This window comes from Danio rerio, chromosome 5, assembly GCF_052040795.2.
Source record: "Danio rerio strain M-AB ecotype USA chromosome 5, GRCz13ab, whole genome shotgun sequence".
NCBI lineage: Eukaryota > Metazoa > Chordata > Actinopteri > Cypriniformes > Danionidae > Danio > Danio rerio.
This window is the reverse complement of record NC_141025.1, coordinates 26,226,080-26,252,085: the sequence shown is the minus strand read 5'-3', so window position 1 is coordinate 26,252,085 and position 26,006 is coordinate 26,226,080. Positions and strand designations below refer to the sequence as shown.

General features: G+C 34.6%; 2 protein-coding genes and 1 long non-coding RNA gene across 8 annotated transcripts in view; 2 read left to right on the top strand and 1 right to left on the bottom strand.

Moving 5' to 3' along the window:
• abca2 (ATP binding cassette subfamily A member 2) overlaps positions 1 to 26,006 on the top strand; it is a 148,360-nt gene that overhangs the window by 27,880 nt on the left and 94,474 nt on the right. The window lies entirely within an intron of this gene.
• Positions 1,939 to 11,018, top strand: LOC147843973 (uncharacterized). Of its 2 annotated transcripts, none has more exons than XM_087253488.1 (7): positions 1,939 to 2,038; positions 3,778 to 3,930; positions 6,374 to 6,437; positions 6,515 to 7,501; positions 7,612 to 7,770; positions 7,878 to 7,973; positions 9,004 to 11,018. In XM_087253488.1, exons 3-7 carry the CDS (start codon positions 6,423 to 6,425, stop codon positions 9,304 to 9,306), a joined length of 1,560 nt encoding a protein of 519 aa, XP_087109614.1. In that variant the 5' UTR covers positions 1,939 to 2,038; positions 3,778 to 3,930; positions 6,374 to 6,422; the 3' UTR covers positions 9,307 to 11,018. The 2 variants fall into 2 exon arrangements, with proteins under 2 accessions (XP_087109614.1, XP_087109613.1); XM_087253487.1 differs by having other exon boundaries at positions 1,939 to 2,042.
• LOC147843972 (uncharacterized) lies at positions 11,382 to 17,830 on the bottom strand. The gene is made up of 3 exons (XR_015491208.1): positions 15,666 to 17,830; positions 13,172 to 15,606; positions 11,382 to 13,127 (listed from the first exon to the last, which is right to left on the bottom strand). It is a non-coding gene; the product is annotated as an uncharacterized LOC147843972 (long non-coding RNA).

The following is a 26,006-nucleotide window of genomic DNA, read 5'->3' as shown; positions in this document are numbered from 1 at the left end:
TGTATATATATATATATATATATATATATATATATGTATATATATATATATATATATATATATATATATATATATATATATATATATATATATATATATATGTGTATATATATATATATATATATATATATATATATATACATATATATATATTATATATATATATATATATATATATATATATATATATATATATATATATAATGAAAAAAGACAAGCAAAGTTAAATACAATAGACAAAAGATGCAAAATAATAATAATAATAATAATTTATGATTATTTAGGAGTCAAACAGTATTCAGAAGCAGAAATTAAATGGTTACTGTATAATAATTATATCAACACTGTATCGTTTTAATTAAGTAAATAATTGTATAATGTTCAATTAGTCTTTAAGCTACAAACGTTTCATTTATTGTGCCCAAATGGCTCAAGTTTGCTTCAAATTCTTACAGTCAGGTCTTAAATACACATGCAAATAATAAACTTTCACTCTAAGGATAAAATATGAAATTACTCCACTATGTTGTTAACGTTAATGTCTGGTCATCTATAATCCCACCTGCATATCCCTGCGATGTGGCTGTTGCAAACTCGTACATTGCAATATCCTTGCTGAAATGAAATATTGTGCAGCCCAGATCTTTACATGTTTTTTTTTTTCTATTGAACACAAATGAAGATATTTTGAAGAAAGCAAAAACCTGTAACCATTGACTTCCTTGTTAACCAAATACTTTTTAAGTCCATGCAGGTTTTCAGCATTTTTCAAAATATGTTTATTTGTGTTCAACAAAAGAAAGAAATTTATAGAGGTCTGAAACAAGTAAAGGGTGAGTAAATAATAACAGAATTTTCATTTTTGGGTGAAATATGCTTTTAATGCTTCATCGTTTTGTAATTATCAGTTTACTAAAATGGATAAAAAGTTTTAACAAAAGCATGCAGTTTGACCTTGTTATTACTGTGCATTGAGCTTTTTTCTTCCACTGTGTTTAGAGCTAGCTTACTTCACTTATAAGGCTGTGTGATTAATTGGAAAGTAATCAAAATCAACATTCATAACCTAGAGTCGATCTAATTTTTCCAGGCCAATTTTTTCAATTGCTTTTCCTACCGCATGTGGAGTCATGTCACCCCGTTCTGTCAAGACTGATTTATACTTCTCACCTTTCAAAAAATGTAACTACACGTCGTGATGACGCGTAGTGCGGGCTTTGTGATTGGTCAGTTTGATATAAGTGATGATCGTGGGCGGCGGGGATTGATTTCAGTTGTTCAACAGTGATGTTCAATAAATAGTCGTAGATATTAGATAGTGTGTGTTTCCTTCAATTATTCTAAAATCAAATACTGCACCCTACTTTCCAAAATCTTTCACTGGTAATATGTGAGCATATTTACTGTACAAAATTTATCAGTAAACTTTGAGGACAAAAAAATTAAATAAATAAAATAATCGTTCATTAATCGTTATCGAGTTAAAATATTACATTAATCAAGATTTTGATTTTCGGTCAAATTGTCCGGCCCTATTTGCTCAAGTCATGCAATACGCAAAGTGTTTATTGTACAGAGATAATTGGCCCTTTTCATAACTGTAAAAATGTAAATGTTGAACGGATAAGAAGTATGATTCTTTTTTTGTTATTGTCTGTAATGTTGATTTCACCTGGATACCGCACACTGTAAAAAATAAAATTTCAATTTGTTCAGCACACTGTACTTTTTCTGTCATATATACTAAGAATTGTGAATAACTACTGATCTACATAAAAATATATGTTATGTCAATAATATTCGCTAAAATGTTATGTCTACATGTTTACCAGAGTTTTCTGGACATACATTTTTGTGTTGAACAGGTATGTTGATATTTAAATAAATTGCGCATGCGTGACGCAACGTTTGAAAACGGCGCCAACCCTCCCCCATATTGACCATTCGTTTCGCTCCTCATCTCCATTTTGTCTTGGTGCCATATCGGACTTCACGCATATTTTCGACTCTTCGAGGAACTAAACATTAACTTGTTCCTGTAGGTGAGTAACAACACTTATTAACACTAATTCTATGCATGCAATGAATTTTACTATATTCACAACCTGACGGTTTGTTTTTAGCGACGAGAATTATTGCATATGCTGAAGTTTCAAATGCAGTGGGTAATTAATGTGGCCTATAGTTTCAGCTAAGTCCAAACTCATAAATGTTTCCGTGTATTCATGACATAAGTGGCGGATTTAGGCAGAGTCAATCGCTCAGGGAGGCATGGAGACCCCGCGCGACATCCTTCCCGCCCACGCCCGCACCTTCGAGAGGGCGGAGGACCGTGAGTTCGGCACGGTCGTCGTTTGCCTAACGCCAGTTAAGCTTGTGCCGCTCCTTAAGACATTACTTGGAAAAAAACGGAAACTGCTTTTCTGTGCCGTTTAAGTTTAAAATGTTTCATGTTAACACTAAAATTACATCATTATGCTTAACTGTTAATCACTGATAAAAGATGGCTAATATGGGATCATAGTATTAACATTTACGTTAGGGAATTCAGAGGTTTTGTTTGTTTTTAGGTGAAACGTTTTCATTTCTCTGGCGAGTTTTCACATTTTTCTCATTTTACGTGCTTCTCCGTGTGTGCCGCCTAGTGATGGGTCGTTCTTGAACGATTCGTTCATTTTGAACGAATCTTTTGTATGACTCGATAACGACGAGTCCTCTCTAGGAGTGATTTGTCCACTCGCGCATGCGCACATTTGTGCAGGTGGAGGAAAAGATTAGTTCATTTATCGAGTCCTCTATCTGGTTTAAGTCATTCGTTCATCACGTTAAAGACATAAGGCAATGAAATGCAATCAGAGCCGAAAATTTTTTTAAATCTTCTTTCGAGTCCTCGGCGTTGAGTCATCTCTCTTTACATGCTGTCACGTGATGAACGAACGAGTCAAAAACCAGATGACTCGAAAGGTGAACTAATGGCTCCTTTCGGTTCAGACTGTGCTTTGGTTAAGCTTATATGGGTCTGTCTGTGTGACGTAGACGAACCCCTCAAATTTGAAGACCTGTCAGAATAGCTGAACTCACATTATCATAGACAAAAGACTAGGTAAACAAACGATTATTTTCTTTTTCTTATAGCATTCAAGTTATGACTTGTTTGTAGTGTGATCAACGTCTGGGCTAGTTGTAGATGCGTTTGGAATAACCTGTATAATTTTAATAATATTTTGGCAAATTGATGGAAATGACTTGAAAAAAAGATTTGTTCATCTCAACGAATGAGACTCAAAGGTCCAAATCAGTAATATGATCCGAACTTCCCATCACTAAGAGCGAGTGAGAGACCGTAAGTTGTACTTATAAATTTGTGAAGCATATATAAAGCACAGATATTCAGATTATATTAGATAAAGTAATATGTAAATGTAGTTTATATTTTTTATTTATAAAATATTGCCGAAAACGTTATTTAATCCTGTCAAATTAATATAAATAGTTCCTATTAGGTTTAAAATAGTCTTAATTTCAAAGCATATATTATTACTAACTATATTACATTATTTGTGGACTCCTCTGTATACATCAATATCATATATTGATATTGATATCATTGTCTGCTCCCAAACATGTTTCATGTTAAAATATGGGGGCATAAACTTGAAAAATGTTTAAAAAATGTTAAATGTGAAGCTTTTTCAAATATATTTTTGTAAGAATTATATTTTATTTAAAGTTGTGATTTAACAATACAAGGTTATAACTGATTATTTCTGTTTTCAGGATGATCTCCTCAAGACTTCATGCAGTGTAAAAACTGCAAATTCAGCACTTCAAGTGAAGATGTCCTTCTGAAGCACTATCAGCTACATCATCATAGAATTTCCAACTGGCCCTGTCTTTACACGCAGTGTGTTTGTGCTTTTAAAACTGCAGGTGCTTTACGATCCCACTTATCTAAATCACACCACAACACTGATAGAGTCAGTCGAGATCTTTCAACTTTTAATTGTGGACTATGTGAATTTCATGAGATTTGTACTGAAAAAAGATTTTTTCTTCACCTACAAAATCATCTGAAACGTAAAGAAACAATTCAGTGTCCCTTTAAAGGATGTGGATTTAAAACAAACAACCGCCCAACCTTTAGCTCGCATAGAAGCAGGAATCATAGAAATCAAACCTTAAGTGACAGACAGTCTCAGATAGTTTCAGATAGTCTCGGAGTCTCAGAAGTTCTTTGTACAACACAGAATATAAGTGAATTTGATGAAGAGGATATAATAGAGTCTGTTGAAGATGTAAATGTTCATACACTTGAACGCAAGATCGCCTCACTTTTATTGTGTATGCAAACTGTTTTGCATGTCTCAAAAAGTGCTACTCAGACAATTTTTGAGGAACTTAAAAGTATTTTGTTGTTCTCAAAATCTCATGCTCTTCATACAATAGAAACAATTGTAACAAAGCACAATATTAACATTGAAAGTGTTGTAATCAAGGAAATTGCAGATTCTGTTTGTCTAACAAATCCACTTTTTGCATCAATTTCTGAAAAGGGCACTTTGTCTACTGACTATAAACAAAATCAATATTTCAAAAGGAACTTTTTTGTAATTGAACCTACTGAATATCTTTATGAGCATTCTCATAAAGAAGTGTTTGTTCATGTTCCAGTCATTCGGTTGCTTGAAACCTTGTTAAATCAAGACAGCTTTTTAAATAACATTGAATTTACACATAAACATCTCCCTGGACAATACAGCTCATTTAAAGATGGAAAGTACTACAGGGAAAGTGGATTTGTTACAGAAGATGATGTTAAACTAAGTTTAGCCTTTTATGTGGATGAGTTTGAAATTTGCAACCCTCTTGGAACATCTCGAAAAATCCATAAAATCACTGCTGTGTACTGGGTGGTCTTAAATTTACCTGCAAATTTAAGATCTACTTTATCATCAATCCAGTTAGCTGTTTTAGGAAAAAGTATTGATGTTAAAAAATTTGGATTTGACAAATTTCTTGAACCTTTGATAAAAGAGTTAAAATCTCTGGAGCATGAAGGTTTATTTGTGGAAGCTTTAGGACATTATATAAAACCAACTGTATTCTGTGTGTGTGCCGATAATCTTGGAGCACATGGTCTTGCTGGTTTTCAGGAAAATTTTAATGTAGAAAAATTCTGTCGATTCTGTTTGATTAGTCGTGATCAGATTTCAACTGTAAAACCATGTGACTTTCCTTTGAGAACTGTGGATCAACATGATTTATTTGTAGAACAGCTTAAGCAGAGTGCTGTTCAGAGTGTTAATGGTATAAAGAGTGAGTGTGCATTGAGCAAACACTTAAGATACTTTCATCCTGTAACTGGATTTCCCCCGGACATTTTACATGATTTCTTTGAAGGGGTCATCCCTGTGGAGTTATCTTTGTGCCTCAGAGACTTAATTTCCAAAGGTTTCATTACTCTTGAAGGAGTAAATCACTCCATTAGAACATTTCCTTACAAGTACTCTGACAGGGTCAACAAACCAAAGACAATTCTAAAAACAAGTCTTGCTAAAGGATCAATCGGAGGAAATGGACACGAAAATTGGACGTTATTGCGCTTACTTCCTCTGATGATTGGGGATCGTATCCCAGAGCATGAGCCATCATGGGACATATTAATGGACCTAAAAGAAATAGTTGAGATTGTTTTGTCAAACAGTCTCTCTGATGAAACTCTGTGTTACTTGTCATTTAAATTTTCTGACCACCGCTTGCTTCTTACTTCCACTTTTCCGGACTATGCATTAAAGCCTAAGCATCACTTTATCGAACACTACCCAGAACTAACTAAATGTTTTGGACCTTTAGTGACTTTGTGGACCATGCGCTTTGAGTCTAAGCACTCTTTCTTCAAGAAGGTTGCACGTGATGCCCACAACATGAAAAATGTACTTCTCACTCTTTCCATGAAACATCAACAGATGATTGCATACCATTTGGATGCACAAAGCCTTTTAAAGTCAGACTTGCATGTTGAAAAGTTGGATGTGGTTAGCATATCATTGTTGGATGCAACCCTGAGGCATGCTGTACAAACAAAGTTCCCACAGTTGCACACTGTGTCACTGTCCAGAGACGTTTGTCTTCATGGAACTAGATATGCCAAGAACATGATCATATCGGCAGGACACTGCAATGGACAGCCTGAGTTCTTCAGAATAGAAAGCATGTTGATCCATTCTGCCAAAGTGTTCTTTATAACAAAAAGGGTTTCTGCCTGGTATTTAGAACATTTGAGATCTTATGAACTTGTTGAAAGCCACTATACTGACATGGTTATCTTTGACTCTGGTGACCTAAATGGCTATCACCCATTAATTCCATACAGTGTGGGATCAAAAGTGTTCGTGACCCTGAGGACCTATTTGCAGCATTAAATGTCCTTTACAATGGTATGTACCACATTAACTAATTAATTTATTAATTGCTTAAATTTAGTAATTAAAATTGGCTTCTTGTTTATTTACAGCCTTTGCTACTACGAGTCATCATTTCCTCCACTGAAGCCCGGCGAGTCCAGCTTCCTGAAGTGCCTGAATCAGTGGAATCTCTCATCACTATTCTTCAAGAGAAGCTGCAATTACAAGGACAGTTTTCTCTTAAGTTTGAGGATGCTGATTTTGGCAATGCACTTTGCAACCTGTCTGACATCTCAGAATTGCCCAGTGGAAAAGCAGTCTTGCATATTCAGTGGTGCAAGTCATCAGCTTATGAAAGCAGTAGCCTTCCATCAGTTTCATCACTTGATACTGCTAGTCTCGACTCTGAAGAATCCTTGCCAAGCACTTCAGGCTCTGTGCAAAACTATTTACGTACTGCCTCAGAATGGCCCTCGCCATTCCCCATACCAGCGCTGTCATTTGATGTGGAGCTAAAACTAAGACGAGGAAACGAGGCATTTGAAAAAACAAAAATAGGCATTGATGTGACTAGAGACATGAAAATAGAGATTCTTGACAAAATAGTGCAGACAGTTTTTGACATAAAGGCATACCCTGACAATCAGGAAATTGAATCCATTGCATCTGCTTTGGTTTTAAAATATCCTTGCCTTAAGGAGCCTGGCAAAGGAAAGGGTTTTGAGGGATGGTTGATCAGCATCAAAAACAAGCTAAACAATTATAGGGCAAAGTTGCGAGAGGCAGGTTGCAATGAAGTAATTGTTAACAGAAAGCGAAACGATGATGCCAGTGGTCGGAGGAGTTTCACTCTGAAAAAGGCAAAGCGTGGAGAAGTCAATCATGTACCGGAACATCCATGCAACCACACTGACACTTCACTTGAAGAGCAAAGAGTTTTTTTGGTAGAGGAAACCAAAAAGGCAAGAAGAGACATGGCAGCCATAAGTGAAAAAATGGAACTAACATTTTCCCTTAGAAGAAAAGAAATGGTCCAAGAGCAGCCAATGATTGTAGAGGTTCAGGAGAGGTGGCCTGCACTCTTTTTTCAAGAACAGGTAAAGATAATTTTTTTCTTACTTATTAGGCTTTAAGTTTACAGAATGCAAGATGCTCTGTTTACAGAAAAAATTGATTGCTGTAAATCTGGTTGGTTTGTTTTAAATAGATCTGTGAGGAATTTTTCCGCATCACCAACAAAGACCTACTAGGAGTCTTCATGGCAGCCACTGACAAGTACACACCAAAGCTTCTGAAATTATACAGAGCCAGAAAAGGAGCGTTTGGACATGAAATGGAAGAGCTCCTGGAAAGACTTGATGAAAGGGTAAGTTAATAATTTTCATTATTTACATGTTTTTGATCTATGTAGTTGATGATATTTCAGTTGTTATTCTGTGACTTTTTGGTTGTATCTTTTTTATGTTTTTGCAGACAACAGAAATTGTTAATCACAGAAGGACTGCTGCTTTGGAGGGCCTGCCTTTGTTTCTTCGAGAGAAACACACTAACCTTTTCAAGAAATGTAAAGTAGGTATCAAACACTTTAAATGGTTTAAAGCATGAGTGTCCAAACTTGCTTCTGTATTGCTGGTGTCTTGAAAAGTTGAGTGCCAATCTATTTGGAGCTTTCATGAAAACTTTTGATTAGCTGAGTTAAAATGTTTAATTTAGGTATCATTAACAGAAATTACAAATCTTCTGACCTTAAGGTATAAGAAGTAAATTTCATGATTCACAAGTATCTTGTTATTTTTAAAAGATTGATATCAGGTTCTATATTAGTACCAGTTTAGACCTGCTCACTGATTTATGCAGGTAGTTAAGGGAAAGAACATGTAAAAGAGATGCAAGAGAAACTGTTGCTTTGTCTGTTATTACATAAAATTAGAGTTGTGCCGAGAGTCTGAGACGTTATTCTTGTCAACCAAAATGGCAGCTGTTTTATTCAGAGTACAACAAATCAGCATTTATGTATTTATTCATTTATGACAGTATTTTAAAATAAATCACTTAAAATATTTAAAGTCCAATTACTGCATTAATGTTGCATATGAATACTGATGAATCCTTGTTATTTACATGTTGTCTGTTTAATTGTTACATTCGCTTTTGCTTAATGATTTGAATTATAACACTATGTCTTCCTACAGACAAACTACACATTACATAGCAGTTTTATGATCATAACTATTTGATGTAACTGGTCATTTTGCTTAACTGCAATTAAGTTTGCATAGTCATTGTATTATGCTGGTTTGTTATTTTTACAGAATGTTCATATTTCTGAAAGATAATGGTATATATTTTTAACTGAATAAATAACTTTGTTACAATTATTTAAATGTGTGTGTTGTTATAGCCCTATAATAAACAAGTACTTGCAAAATTTTTTAAATCTCTATAATCACCATTAATTGGAATATTTTATTTGACAATTAATCGTCACCTAAATTTCATAAGCATGACAGCTATATTTGCAATATAACATCTTGCTTGTTTGTAGATAAAGTACTATAATGACTTTCTATGCTCAAATATTCTTATTGTGTTTTCACAGGAAACTGAAGATGGAACAAAGGGCGTATCAGTTGGCATTCTCTATGTTACGGAAGAGGACTCCCGGGCAGCATCTCCAGTGATCCAGAACATTGCTGTTGTACTGGAAGAGGTTGTTGTTTTGGAAGACATTCCAGATACCTCAAGTGCTGTAGCATACCTCTTTGGCCTTCTTTATGCACTCAACTTTTCCTATCCCAAAGAACTCCGGTACACTTTTGACACAATTCAGAATGTTTTCATGGAGCTTGGGACTGGATGTACGCAACGTGTGCTTTCTCTTAAAAACAAGATGTTAAACTAATACTGTAAACAGTGTTGTGTCAATGGTCTGATGTTACAAAGACCTAATGTACAATTTGAGTACTAAATCTGTTTCATGAGAGCCACTGTTTAGGCACTGTGTTCAGTTAAATGGGTAACACTTCATAATAACTACACACTATGAATCATTTGTTAAGCATTAGCAAATAGTTAGTTCATTATTTGTTAAGTATTAACTCTAATAGGCATTAATAAGCACTTTATAAATATAGCCACAAATGCTATATTCTTAAATTGTAATTAATTGCATTTTCATACTTTGTTAATGATTCTTTTTTTTATTACATAAGTATTGCATTATTTACAAATCAGTTATTTAAGAATAGGTGTTGGTTTTTTCCAGATCATTCAGAATGTAAAAGTACATTATTAATAAACTATTCAAATAACGTTCATATATCTTATTATTCAGGCATATACTATTAGTTTATTTATATATTAATAAATGCTTTATTAACTCGACTTCATCCAGTTTTGTGACCTAAAGTGAGGACTATTTATGCTTTATAAATCCCTTATAAATGACAATTAAATGCTCAGTTATATTCCGAACAGGGAAAAAGAGCATGAACTATTTAATTCATTTCTATTTATTTAAAGATACACAAATGAAACTATCAAATGAAAAAAAAAATCTTTGCAACTTTATCTAAAATGAAGTTACTGTACAGTTTAAACTTTACTAAATAACACTGAAATGTTATATCATAATATATTGTTTTATCCAATTTTATTCAATTGTAATTATTGCTAATTGTATTTTGACATTTCTGTTATTCGGCGATGTTTAAAGTTTACAGTAATTTTATTTTTTTAGATTAGATTGCAAACATTTATTGTTCATTTGATACTCAGCTTTTAATTGTCATTTATAAGAGATTTATAAAGCAAAAATAGTCTCACTTTAGATTAGGTCACAAAAATGGATGAAGTTGAGTTAAAAAAAGCATTTATTAACATACATAGTAACCATTACTATATGCCTGAATAATAAGATATATAATTGTTAATTTGAATAGTTCCATTAATAATTTACTACCTCATGCTGAATGATCTTAAAAACCACCAGCTACACTTAAATACAAATGGTTTGTAAATAATGCAATACTGAATTCAGTAAGGAACAATTAATAAAAAGCAAAGTATGAAATACAATCATTAAGCACATTTTGAGCTTATAACAGCATTTGTAGCTGTATTTATAAAGTGCTTACTAACGTCTTATAATGTAGAGTTAATGCTTAACAGATAATTAATTAACTATTTGTTAATGCTTTGCTAATGATTCGTTTTGTGTAGTTATTATGAAGAGTTACCGTTAAAGGTTTTAAAATTAAAAGGTTTACATTTTGTCAAGACACCCAAGCACTTAACTTTTGTTTTGGTTTAAATGTTTATGGAAACTGGTGTCCAAATCAACCCTTTTGTTTATAATTTGTGCATAAAAGCATTCAAAGCAAATTTAGTTTGTGTCAAATGCAATGTTTAAATTGTTAATTTCTGTGCTGTTATTGCAGCTAAAATGTTAAAGCTAGCATATGTGCCTGCAAATTAGCAGAAAAGTTTGTATACTGCAAAGTTTGTAATTTGAAGCACTTTTCATCTTAAAATATTTACAAATGTTTGTGCTATTTCCTATTGTAAAGCGTGTTATCTGTTGCTTTCAGTGGAAATAAATTGAAGAAGTAGTAAGTTTGTGTTTGTCATTTGTAAGTAGAATGATTAAAACAAAATGATATGCTAACTAGTACTAATTACGTATTTTGCAAATTTGAAAATAAACATCCACTAAACAGAAAAAAATTAATTGACTCAATAGCAGTAACTGTTGCTTTAGTTGATGTGACAAGAATATCTTTATTAGTATAATACTATAATCAATATTGCATGAACAAAGAAAATTATGTTAGCTCAACTAAATATTGTTACTGAGAAGAACTAAAAAACAGTTGTTGAGACAACTCAAAGTTCTTACTGCATCAAGTTGCCTTATTTTTTTATGTTTGCTCAACATTTTTTTTTTTACAGTGCAGTGAAATGTATGTGTTAGTGAATTTGAGCAGTTTTGACAATATGTAGATGATTCTCATAGATAAACGAGTCACGTATTTCCACTGAGCCTTGACTACAACCTCAAAAGACACACGAGTCACGTCTTTCCAGTAAGCCATTGCAACATCCACAGTACTTAAAGCTTGGGTAAGCAATTTTCTGTTTTGCTGGTTAAAAGTCTCTTCACATCCTGATAGCAATCAATAATCAAGTGATCTAATACATCTTCTGATGTGAAAGTTTCTGGATTACAAAAAAAGTTTCCTATTTTTGCATTCAGTTAAGGGTTCTGCACTCAGAGATTCTGTTATGCTTTTCAAATCCTCTTCCGTTAATTCCAGTGGAAGCTGAACAACTGAAATGTACAATATTCAGTCAAAGTTCTGCTGTTCTTTTATTTCCTTCTGGGTCAATCTTTTTTGTATTTCTGCATGTATCTAGCATGTTACAATCATGCAAGTCTTGCATTTTGTCTTTTTCAATGCTATGACCCTACGGTCCCTAATTAAATATGACTCGTAATCCTAAGACAACGTTACATAAACAATGGACAAAGTGCTCCGACCAAATAATTTATTAACATAACCAGCAAAATGATCCAAAATGACAAGAGATGGTGAACCCAACAACTTTATAAATAACAACCAAACAAACATAAAGCAGGTTGGGACTCCCCACTCTTAACAAATATCAAAAGGAAAGTATAAGGAAGAACACAACAATAAAGCCGTCAAAAACAGTGGTGGTGTGGATGAATGAGCGAGAGCGAGAAGTCCGCTTCCATCAGTTTTAAAAGCTTGAAGTCACCAAATCAAACAATAGAAAACTGAAAAGAAAAGTAAACAAGTTCGATTGAAAGTAAAAATTAAGGGCAGGAGTAAATGTCACACGTAACAGACCCACATAGAGTTTTGAATAGGATTTTAAATCATTTTACTTCACTGACTCCTTAATAGTGTTTTTTCCACTTTTATTTTTCTCTTTCTGCTTTCACCCTGACTATTCTTTCCTTGTTTTTCTCGGGCTGTGTTTGCTTCCCCCCATCATTGTCATTTAATTCAATATGTTTGCAGAGCTGCTGTAAACAGAGGAAGCAGAGAAAGCGTGGGGCTGTTCCAGTAAATGAGTGTATTTAGGTTATGAGGTTGATTCTCCGTCAGTCTGATCAGGTCTGCAGTAGATTACAGCTGCTGGCTCTGGACTTTGAGCTCTGGTAAAGCGTTGCATGCCTGTTCATCTTTTCCAGGCCATGCATTTATTCATGACTGAATTGACATGCAGTCCTTCATGCCTTATTGTTCTGTCCCTTAAAGGAATTGGTAGAGTCAGGTTCTGTTTTTCCCTTTTTTATGGAAATATTCCTGTTCCCCTCAGCCTTACACATGTGCTGTAGTGCAAGTACAAAAGATGAACTGTACTTTCATGAATAGCTAGCTCATAGTTTTTATTGTCTTTGTTCTTTATCCTACACGCTGAGCATAAAACATATTTTGTTAGAAATGTGGAAGTTTTAATACCATTTGACACACTTTTTTTTTAAGGAGAGTACTTTGACAGACATTTTTAAAAAGGTACCACCAAACAAATTGAACTGAAAAATCATATTTAACTTTGAATATATTTTTGTGTGAATTTTATCTATTTATATTTTATATATTTGTTAAAGTAACTTTTATTGTAATACGAATTTAATTTTACCATGTAATATTTTAATGTATATCCATTTTGCCACGAAATAGCTGTAAGTTGCTGATGTGGCAATAAATAAATATTAAAATAATAACATCCTTCACACTGTGTTGAAATATGTAACTTAAAGTAGTATTTTGTGCTTTTTTAGATTGTTGAATACACATGAATTAAACAGCAATGCAGGAAAACTCTTAAATTTGACATCTCTGTATGAGTTAGTTTTCAGTGTGAAGCATTTTATGATAAGGGATAGCATTTTATAAGATGATAAGAGATAACATTTAATGATAAGGGACTACATTTTTAGGACATACCAATAAATTATATATATAAAAGAAATGGTATTATTTATGCTAAAAAACAAACAAACAAACCATCACCACAACAACAACAGTAAAACAGTCATTCAGGCTACAATTGAATTTTTGAATTTATGTCACATCGCAAGATGTTGAGTCTGAAGTATAGTTAACCACGAGCCATAGAACACTTCTGATTTGTGGAGTGACTGCTGTTTAACCTTAATAGAGTAAAAGTTTATCATTTGCATGTGTTTTTAAGGTCTTTGATTTTTCATTTCCAGAGCATTTGGGCACAAAAAGTAGGATGTTTGGAGGTTTAACAAAGATTAATTGTATTTAATTATTTATACAATTTATGCAAAAAAGTTTTTGCCTTGCTTCTAGCCCAAATATCCACATTTAAAGTAAAAATAATACAGTTTTAATAACCTCATTGGCAGATAATTTAGCATGTTTTGAGGAAAAACTTTTAATCTTGATTTATTTTTTCTGAAGATCAAAACAATATTTTACTTGACCTACAAGAAATTTGAACAAGAAACGAGACAAAGTATGAAATACATATTTTTTTGCATTGCGATTGTTAAATTTCTGTACCTAAATACTGTTAATACTGGTTATCGTGTGAAACTGTGTTCATATCACAATATTTATTGCAGAAAAATAAAATATTGCATTATCAGATTTTTCCAATATCATGCTACTTCACATCATAACAATATGAAACATTTTTCTTTCAATGATATTTCAGTAATTCTGTGATTTTAATATGTGTGTGCGTGTGTGTGTGTGTGTGTGTGTGTGTGTGTGTGTGTGTGTGTGTGTGTGAGTGTGTGTGTGTGTGTGTGTGTGTGTGCGCGCGTGTGTGTGTGTGTGTATATATGAACCAATATAATTAACAATATTTGACAATGCTTTATATTTGGAATCTGAGATATTGCCTGATAATAAATCAAATATTTCCATGAAGTTTTCTGAGGCTGATTACAAAAATGATCTAACATCCAACATATTGGCCTGATACCATAATACCAGTAATAAGCATTTATCTGATGTTTATGATTCACCTGATACTGATATGGCTGCCAATTTACTGAGCATCTCTACTGTGCATAGAAACTGTCCCGAAGAGCTGCGCAGGACAAACATCTTGCATATTTGATTATCACTTGTTTGCATTATATATGCCATGCTTTATGGATGTGTTGAGAAAAGGGAAGCTGTTGTTAAACTAGTCAACACATAAAAAACACCACCCACCACTGACCTGTACTTGACCTTTCCTCCTCTCTCTCTCTATCTCTCTCAATCTCTGCCCTTCACATTCACTCTTATTGACTCCCACTCTATTTAATTCACATGCATGATAATCCTACAGAGGGAAGATTACATCCAATTTTAAACACATGCATGTAAATGTCCTGTCTCATTCCACCTCTTTTTTTTTTGACTCCTGTTCTCCGAAGCTTTTTATAGTTAATGGGTTCATCTGTAATGACTCTCTGTTCAGTCATTACACTGAGATGAATTAGCAACTGAAAGAACACAGAGGTTAATTAACCTTTAAATTAGGTGAGCCGCTTTCTGAAACGCTGCCATCTGTGTAACTGGCCTTTAGTCATGGCCTGTGCTTTTTGCCCCATGTGTGCTCCTATCTTGTATTTAGTATGTTATTCATTTATTTTATTCATTTTTTTCTGAGCAGATATATGTGTAGGATTTATAGCTTTGTTCGATTAATCAATGTAAAGCAAGTCTGTCAAAATTAGCTGTCAGAAATATCCCCCTAGAAAAGGCTGAGCAGACACTCTTCTCGCTCAATAAGGACAGGGGAAGCAAAGTACTGCCTTTGTGAGTAACAGAAACCAGATCTCTGAGTAGAGCCGAACATCATAGTAGATGAAGAGCCGAATATTTTTTATTTTTTTAACAGTGAAACCTTAATCACCGTTGTGTGAGGGGTGACCAGGATCACAGGGTCATGAGAATTGAACTTTAGGGAAAGTGCACATGTCAATGATCCTGTCAAACAGGCACGTGCACACATAGGGCTCAACCTGTGCAGTGCACATGCCCTTTTTAGTCTTGGATAGAAAGTGCCCTTCCAAAAAGATCAAAAGTGCCCCCGCGACGCGACACACGCTCCGTCCCGCCCTTCAGTAGGCACGCGACAACACCGCTCTTGAGTACGCGCGACCCCCCGCGCGTTCTACAGTACGCGCGCGACAACACAGCTGATCAGAACGCGCGCGACAACACCGCTCTTTAGTACGCGAGACCCCCCCCACCCCACCCCCCGCTCTTCAAAAAAAGTATCATGCACATGCCCTTTGGGCGGTCTCAGCATGGGCCTGCTGTCAAATAAATAATTCTATAATAAATTGACCCAAATTTTTTTAAAACTAGTCTTATTTATTCATTCATCCATTATTTAATTCATTCACACTGCAAATATGCATTTCTCACTTACACTTTATTAGGTACACCTGTCCAACTGTTTGTTAACGCATATTTCTAATCAGCCAATCACATGGCAGTAACTCAATGCATTTAAGCATGAACACATGATCCAGACTATGATTTGCTGCAGTCCAAACCAAGCATTAGAAATGGGGAGGAAAGGTGATTTTTAAATACTTCAAATGTGGCACGGTTGTCAATGCCAGACGGGCTGATCTGAGTATTTCAAAAACTGCTGGTCTACTGGGATTTTCACACACAACCATTTCTAGGGTTTGTAGAGAATGGTACAAAAAAGAGAAAATATCCAGCGAGTGGCAGTTCTTTGGGGGCTAATGCCTTGTTGATGCCAGAGGTCAGCGGAGAATGGCCAGACTGGTTCGAGCTGATATAAAGGTAACTCAACAGTAACTCAAATGATTACTCGTTACAATTGAGGTATGCAGAAGAGCATCCCTGAACGCACAGCATGTCCAAACTTGAGGTTGATGGGCTACAGCAGCAGAAGAACACACCGGGTGCCTCTCCTGTCAGCTAAGAACAGGAAACTGAGGCTACAATTCACACAGGCTCACCAAAATTGGACAATAAAAGATTGGAAAAATGTTGCCTGGTCTGATGAGTCTCAATTTCTGCTGCGACAATTAGATGGTAGGGGCAGAATTTGGCATCAACAACATGAAAGCTTGGATCCAGCCTGCCTTGTATCAACTGTTTGGGCTGGTGGTAGTGGTGTTATGTTGTGGAGGTGGAGGATATTTTCTTGGCACATTTTGGGCTCATTAGTACCAATTGTGCATTGTGTCAACGCCACAGCCTACCTGAGTGTTGTTGCTGATAATGTTCATCCTTTTATGACCACAGTGTACCCAACTTCTGATGGCTGCTGCCAGCAGCATAACATGTCATGTCATTAAGCATGAATCATCTCAGACTGGTTTCTTAAACATCACAATAAGTTCACTTTGTTTTGTATTGTTTCTTGTCCAAATATCTAAAAATATTTTTTTTATAAATGCATTCAGATTATTTCCCTTAAAACATTCTTAATATTTAATACTAAACTTTTTTTTCATTTTAAAACTGATATTTTGCTTACCCCATTATCAGATTATTTATCTTTTTTTAAGAAAAAATCACTTAATATTGGGGTTAATATTGTTACTTCTTAAAACAAGACAATACTTATTGCTCATCTAGAAAATGCTTTTTAAATTAAGATTTTTTTTAGATATCTGGATTAGAAACAAGACAAAAAAAATCTAAGAGAAGTATTTTTTGTAATGCATTCATTCCTTGAGCACTTTTATTTTGGAATACATGCATATATTTAAAGCATCTTTTTGATGACACTATGATGTTTAATTTTATTTTAAAGAGGCTATACAGTATGTTGTTTTCCCCACCTTGTAAAAATTTGACATTACAAAACACCAACATGGTGTGGCTAAATATCAACGTCGATATAAACGGCCCTGGGAGTAAGTACAGTAAGTATATGTATTCAGAAAGCCATGTTATTAGTGACACCAGTGGCCTATTAGGAACTGCTGCCAGAAACTGAATGCTTATTTTTGCACATGTGCACAAAACTTGCAGGACAAGAGTCTGAAGGTGATTCAGTGTACCAACGAAGTCAAAGTTTTGTAGTCTTTAAAAATAAAAAGAAGTTAGAAATGTGTTTGCAACAAAATACAGTCAGAGCAGAGTTTTGAAAAATGTGCCTCCGCACATTGTCTCAACAATAAAACAAATGCACAAAGTCAGAAAGCAGGATATATATTGTCAACAATTGTCAAGTCAGAAAGTGGTGGAAGACTTTTTTTTTTTTTTTTTAGAAAGTTTTACGATAAAACGTGATTAATACTTACAAAATTCTTACGTGCATACCCATTAATATGCATTTATCAGATTATAACTAGACAATAATAATAAAATATACTTTTTGCAATGATTTAAGCAGTCAATTACCTGAGATATTCAATAGAATTTGGACCACCCTAAATTTATAGTATAGCATGTATGCAGTTGGGCATACCATTTCTTTGAAAAATGGGCAAAAAAAGCTGTTGGCAGAAAGTATAAACAAATAAAATATTGGGCAGCCAAGGTCTGTTACATAGTGTATATAGTGTATAAAACTCACTTGAGTATACTGCATTCTGTATTTTCAAAAAATATATAAAGAATAGGAGGAACTATAAAGTCTAGAAATCCAAGAAGCAAATTAATTGTTAGAAATATTAATGAATGATCATTTTACAGTTAATAGTGTTTTTAGTATTTGTCAGCTCTCATTTAAGGTGAAGTGAGAAATTAACATGTAGAATTAGGCCCAATCCCAATTCTACCCCTTAGCTCTTCCCCTTACCCCAACCCCTTGTTTTGTGCATTCACGTGAAGGGGTAGGGGTGTCCCAATTCTCTTTAGCGTGAAGGAGTAAGGGCAGGCCCCGCCCTAGGCAAGATTTCAGGTGGCGCCCCGTCACATCGCAGTAAATTCCACTGCTAGTGTAAAGTCATAAGAAACTAAACAGCTTTTTAATCGACTACTACAAGCTAGGAAAATGTCAGATAAATATGCCAATGCAATTAACATTATTGTTGAATAGATCTAATATTTACACACTTGCTTGAGGAAGGAATGATTGGGTAGTTACATTAATATTACTATTTTCCAAAACATCTATGCCCTTCCATAACATTAGCTGACGTAAAACTAACAGATAGCACTATATTATCATATTTAATGATTAGCAATGTTATATCATATCTATCATATATGACATATATGGGATGTTAAAATATGGGACAACAAATAGCTTCAAATGATAGAATACATAGCAATAAAATAAAAGGTTTAACCTATTAAAATCAATTCCCTATACAGAAATTAAATAAAGCTAAAAAATATATTTAACTTTTAATTGTATTTGCTATTTAGTGAAGAGCAGCAAATGAATCTCTCATTGTGTTTTGTTTGATAACAGAGGTGTTAATGTAAGAATGCACAGATCTAGAATGAATGAATGAAGCATTCGACTACTTTAGTAACTGTTTTGCTCATTTAAGAGAAAATTAGTTGTGTTTAAAATAAAACAAGCTGAATAGAGCGGGAAAAAGAAAAAAGAAAAAAAAGAAGCACTTTTCCGACGGTCCCTTACGGAGAGCTCCACTCCGCGCGAGCTCAGCTCTCCCAGCTAAACGCAATTCCCTGGCTAAACTGAGCAGTGCTCGTAATATCGAGCAAAAAAAAAAAAGAAAAAGACAGCTGTGAAACATAACCAGCTTTGTCTTTTTGTAGAAAACACACTTTAGATCTTTTTAGGGTAAGAGGTTTTTGAGTTATTGCCATCTATCACTGAATGTATGTCAGGAAAATTGAAAACAAAACCTACTTACCCCCGCTCATTTCTGGCGCCCCCTGGATGTACAGCGCCCTTAGCATTTGCCTATACTGCCTATGCCACAGGCCGGCCCTGCGTAAGGGGAAGGGCTATATACCCCTTCGAAAAGAGACTTTTCAGGACCACACTCAAAACCAAGGGGTAAGAAAATTTCCCACAATACACCAGGAAAAATGACAGCATAGCTGCACACGGAAGTAAGAAGATCCAAAAATTAATATATATTTTTTTCATTATTACGAATTTTTACAACAAATAAGCACATGTTTTAATACCTTCATAACCACGTTTGTGTTTTACGGTCATGGTTTTTAAAAAAAAATGCTAAAAAAAACTGCTACATTTCGCTATCTATAATCCCTAATAATGACTCCTGTATAGTAGTCCCACAACATACTGACACTCGATGACACTGTAATACCCTGTCAGAAAAGTCTAGTGGCTGGGAATGACATTTTTACAGTGTCTGCTATAATGTTAATGTTGTTTTCGTGTGTTTACATAGATGAATATGGCCATGCACATATAAATGTTTAAATGCACAGTAAATGCACAGTATAGTTACAATCTTATTGCCACATTATATGGTTATGATATTATGATATGTGCCTTCAGTGATTTCCTGAAGATAAATACCAAAAAATAACGCAACTGGAATAACAACAGCAGTCGCAATCGCCGATCTCATGTGAAGCAAGTGATCTATGACATATGATGACGTGTGCAGGTATTGTAGTGCTGTCCCATTTCTTAGGGGTACATTTTGTAGCCCTTCCCCTTCACACTTTGTTTCAAAGGGAAGAGAAGGGTTAGGGGTACCAAAATAGATTTGGGATCGGGCCTTAGTGTCTCTGTATATTCTGTACTGTCATCAATAATAAACATTGAGTATGTTTACATGGACACCAATTATCCGATTTGAATATAATTAAAGCAATACTATGATTAAAAGTCCACCATCCAAACAGCGATTTTTTTTAATTTTTTTTATATTTATTTATTATTATAATTTTTTTATTATTATTTATTAATTTAATCTGACTAAAGTCATAATCGAACTAAACTGAAATCAAATTAAGACATGTGGAGTATGCCTATTTTAGTTGTATTATTGAAATGCAGTACAGACATGTAAACACTGCAATCAAAATATTATCATCGTGTAGGACTTTCGCCGCTTTTTGCGACAGGACACTCAATACACACACAGCTGTTTGACACTATTCTCTGCACCAACTGAGTCAGTGAAGGACCACAGACACCTGCATTGCGTAATGTGGAGGTTTCTTCCCATACGGCGTGCAGTATCAAATTTCATTAAAAACTACACTCTCCAGCAGTTCATACTCACATCCAATATCTTGTTTGCCATGGGGGCATGCATTAAATATTTCTGACTGAAAGAGAAAGTGCCAAACTGCAGTTAAGGTCGACAAATTAAAAATTAAACACCCAAAATTGTATGAAACCCTAGAGGAAATGTGGATAGTGCAGTGACGCAATGATGTTAATTGAGTTATGTACGATAACATGTAAAACAGGATCATAAAAGGAACATTCAAAAAGAAACTCATGTAAACGCTTTAATCATATTATTATCTTAGTCAGATTAAGGTGAGTAATTCAATTACTGATGTCCATGTAAACGTAGTCACTGTTGTGGTATGTTTGAAATGTTCTTCACAAATGCTTTTATTAAAGTGAGCACCAAGTAAGATGATCAAATGAGTCTGTCCTTCGAGGGTAACAGCCTTTAAACCCCAGGACATTTTAGGATTTAATGGAGACATTTTGTATATTAAGCATAATCTTTTAAAACTATTAATTCCAAGGATTTGCAGCTGACATACATGGAAATCCAATCTATCCCACAAATGAAATGTTTGTTTTATAATAAATCCCCTTATCTTGTAATCATGAACAAATGGAAGAATAATGTAATTCATTGGGAAAAAAGGTTTTGGTCAATTTCGGGAGTCTGTCTTATTAAATAAACAGTCTTGCAAAGGTTCTGGTTGAACACGCAAAGCTCAATGTCAATGATTTTAAAATAAATTGAAGCTACACTGATGAGAATTTACAACTGTTTAAACATTTGTGGCTTTTCCGACTTTGTTCTCTGTTTAATCATCTTTAAATGAACTCTTGTACTGAGGTTTGATCAAATCCACCTATATTTATTCCACTTGACTGAACTGGGGTTTATTTTTAGCTAAACTAATGATTTGTGGTCTGCGCTTAAAATATAGCACCCATGCATCATTTGGCCAAGTTATTAAAATGTAAAACAAAGCCTTGCACATTGTAGCAAGGTCTCTCAGCCTTTGTTCCTCTCTGCCTGGAATTGTTTCTGTATAACCTGCTCTGGATGGAAATGCAGCAATGTACCGGTCAGTCTCTGGAGAAATATGTCTATAGCCTGGAGCTGTTGGGTATTAACAGAGGGGGAGATGGGTAATCAATCCAGTGTGAATGACTACAGATCTATTTCTCAAACTCTGGCTACCCGGAGTGTGAGTGTAGAGTCGAGGAACTGCAGTACACCTTTTAGATGAAACGCATTCAACAGACTATCCATTAACAAACCCTACTTACTTCAATTCAGATGTATTCCTGTTGAGCTTTTAGCAGTAGCATTTATCTTGCAAAACACTTTTACATAGTTTGTGGTCTAAATGGTCGAGCGCTAAAAGTTTCGAACAAATGTGGGAGATGGGAAGAATTTAAATTGCAGGAATGGGCAGGAATATTTGCATAATTAGTTCAGCCAACATCGAAAATTCTGTTATTAATTACTCACCCTCGTGTCTTTCCCATTTTTTGAGATCTCTTTGGAACACAAATGAAGATATTTTAGATGAAATCACCGAGCTCAGATACATAGTTCAGAGACATTCAAATTGGTGCAACATGTCATAGGACATCAGTGGTTCATTGTAATCATGCAAAGTTTCAAGAACACTTTTGTGCACAAAAAACAAAACAAAAAAGACTGTAAAAGCAACTTTGTTTGGCACTGTCTTCCATATTAGATCAAGGTGTGTGCTTTCTGTGGGCAATACGACAATTGCGTGTTGCAATGGAGACCCTAATGGTAATGTTTTACAATAATTATTGATTATATCTCTCTTTAAAGAAACACTATACACATACACACATACAGTCCTGTAGTTTACTTGTGTTGTTTTGGTAGTATTGATTCAGCCTTATAGACTGAACATGTACACTCTTATAACTAAACCCAGCAGGGATAGGACGTGAACATGATGTCAGATTGACGTTGCACCCCAGCATCGAAGGATGTTGCATTTTGTTTGGAAATGAAAATCAGTTTGAAATCAGAACCCATTGTCCAACGTCAATGTCCAACGTCAGACAGACATTGAATTTTGTTTACTTACTTTCCAATACAACGTAAAAACAACAAAAAGTCAATGTCTAGTGATGTTACAGCTTGACGTTGTGTGCACCTTACCAATATGATGTCTATCAGACGTTGGATTTTGGTTGCCATACCTGACAAATAAATGTCAGTATTTGATGTCAATATGACGTTGGTTTAAGATGTTGGCTCGATGCTGGATTTTGGTCACTTTTTAACACAACCTAAAATCAACCAAATATTAATATCATTTCACATCGTTATTGGACCTCGAAACGACATTGTCCTTAGACATTGATGACCTAAATCTAACCTAATATTATGATGTGTGTGTCTGATGTGATGATGTAAAAAAGGTCATTTAGATCATTCAGATGTTCTACACAGTAAAAGTAAACATTTTTGAGGAGCAGTTTAAAAGGTCCTATTGGGAACCAAAAATAGTCCTTTTATGGGATCACTGCAAAACCATTTTCCCGGCAGGCACACAAAGTCAAAACACATTAATATAAGGTTAGATTTAGGTTGTGACATCAGGTGACTAAAATGTTATGTCTAGTCAGCATCTAAGGACAATGCTATTTCAACGTCCAATAACAATGTCAAATGACATTGATATTTGGTTGATTTTAGGTTGTGTTGGAAAGTGATCAAAATCCAATGTCGAGCCAACATCTTAAACCCATGTCATATTGACATCAAATACTCACATTTATTCATCAGATATAACAGCCATAATCCAACATCTGATAGACGTCATGGTGGTATTATCCACATGTCTAGCTATAACATCATTAAACGTTGATATTTGGTTGATTTTAGGTTGTGTTGGAAAGTGATCAAAATCCAATGTCGAGCCAACATCTTAAACCCATGTCATATTGACATCAAATACTCACATTTATTCATCAGATATAACAGCCATAATCCAACATCTGATAGACATCATGGTGGTATTATCCACATGTCTAGCTATAACATTATTAAACGTTGATATTTGGTTGATTTTAGGTTGGATGTCGGACATTGACATCAGCCTGACGTTGGGTTCTGACATCAACCTGATTTTCATTTCCAAACAAAATGTAACTTCCCACATCATTGGGGTACAATGTCACTTTGATGTCATGTTGACGTCCTGTGCCTGCTGGGTTTTAAGCCCTTTATTTTTAAGAGAGTAATATTCATGTGAATGAAGTCATCGTATCATTCTATGATAACTAATATTTATTCAGTGTTTGATACACAGTAATGACCAAGAGCAGCACTGAACTGAGCATACTGTTGAATGCTGTTGAATCTCTCAGTTTTTCTCTTTATTTGACATTTTTAATTATAATTTATTAGTAAAGTAACGTGTATAAAGTAAATGTTAAAGTGATAGTTTGCCCTAAAATTAAATTTAGTCACTATTAACTTCTCAAGTGTTTCCAAGCCTTTATGCATTACTTTCTTATGTTGAACACAAAATAAGATATTTTAAAGGGAGCTGGAATCTGCTAATGTTTAAAATTTTTAGGGGGAAAACAAATAAGGTTACCGATTTTCAAAATATGTTATAGATTATATAATTTTTTTTTTGTTCAGTAGAAGAAAGAAAATGTTCAGTTTTGGGCGAACTATCCATTTAATATGATTCAGGGAGATTTTAAACAAGTGGATGCTTTTTAAAGTTACATGTGGTGTCCGTGCTGGATCATCAGAGCTGCAACCTGACGAGTGAATGGGAAAAATGATGAATGGGCCTTCTTTACCCGACTAATGCAGAGCAGCGACAACAGAGAGAGAATTAAATTAAGCTGTATTATTTCCAACATGCCCTTATTCAAGGCTGTTTCCTTTAGTTCATGTACAATGATGTCTTTTTGATACTGTGAATTTGTCTCTATTTCTTAGCGCCAGGCTATTCATGTAGCATTTCGTTTGTGCATTAATGGCTCTTATGTAAAATAACTTTTGTTAAAATAAATATTCATAACAATGTTTGCATGAAATTCTCAAAATGGCCATTTATTGGTGAATTTGATGATACAAAATTGATTCCAGATTATGAAAAAATGCTTAAATATTGGGAAAATAGTAATCTCTAATTATTAGTGTAAAATATAATGGTACTCATTTACTGGTGGTAAAGTGACTGAAACGTACAAGCTTTCTGATCACGTACTAGATAATAATTACAAAACATAGCTGTTTGAAAAAACACAGCTCACACAAACACAAACAGCGCTCGCTTTCTGAATCCCAGGCGACTGCGGGGCTTGTTTGCATTCGCTGGTTGGAATGTAATTATGAATGCTAAATGATGTTTTGTGCATGTGAGTTTTATCTAATTATGTGGGATCCGTTCGTATGAGCCGTCTAGAGAGAGGCAGACAGAGAAAAGTGAAGATAGATTTTTCCGAGGTGTAGATGGAAGTTTATATGAGATGCTCTCCGCTCCTCGCACAGTAAAAGCAATTCCATTATCTCTTATTTACTTGACAGAAAACCTCATATCTCTCAGCATGCATTGTTATTGGAGGATAAGTGTTTTAGCTGGCTTTTTTTTTTTTTTTTGCCCGCTGGTTTGTGATGAATGCTGTGCGTTCGGTGGATAGCAGCACAAAGGTGTAATTCAATCACTGGCTGAATGGAAAGGGTGTTTTAGCAGAGAAAGTATAGAGAGAGGACAGCTGAAAAATACTGATTGGACTATTCTTGGCCATAATGGTGTCTGGGGTAGGTGTGTATTTTGGAATAAAAATGTTAGGGTGTGTGTGTGGTGAGAATGCAGTAAGTTGGATATATTAACAAACGTGATAATGAAGTTATTATTATCATGCCAACAATTCGGTTTAATTCGATATTACGGTGCATTGACGTTGCCTTCCATAAACAATTTGATATTTTACTTAGCAATACAATAATTCTTGTATTAAAATGTTTAATTTATAAAAACATTTCTGACTCCAGGAGCAGTTGTCTAAAAGGTTCTATTGGGAACCAAAAATAGTCCTTCTATGGGATCACTGCAAAAACATCCTTCCCAACAGGCACACAACGTCATAAGGCGTTAATATTAGGTAAGATTATGGTTGTGACTTCAAGGTACCAAAATGAATCCATTATAGATGGCGACGGGGTGGAGAAAATTTGCTCTGCAGACACGCTTGTGTCTGGATCCACAAGTAACATTATTGTTGTAACAGTCGAGAGAGGAGATAAAACGTTACCTCGCAAATACTCCAGCAGGTTAAAGAGGCCACAGAGAGAAAGAGAGAGCGCACAGCTTTCATTTTTCCTAGCTGGGTTCTGATGTACTTCCCTGTCAGTGAAAGACTGCAAACTCACAAGCAGTGAATTGTACACAGTTATCTGTTTTTTTAAGTAGTTGGAGAGTTTTA

What these genes read in the sequence shown, in the direction of transcription:
- LOC147843973 (XM_087253488.1), top strand. An exon ending in TGGAAAGACTTGATGAAAGG is followed by an intron (nt 7,771 to 7,877) that starts GTAAGTTAATAA and finishes ATGTTTTTGCAG; the next exon opens with ACAACAGAAATTGTTAATCA. An exon ending in ACCTTTTCAAGAAATGTAAA is followed by an intron (nt 7,974 to 9,003) that starts GTAGGTATCAAA and finishes GTGTTTTCACAG; the next exon opens with GAAACTGAAGATGGAACAAA.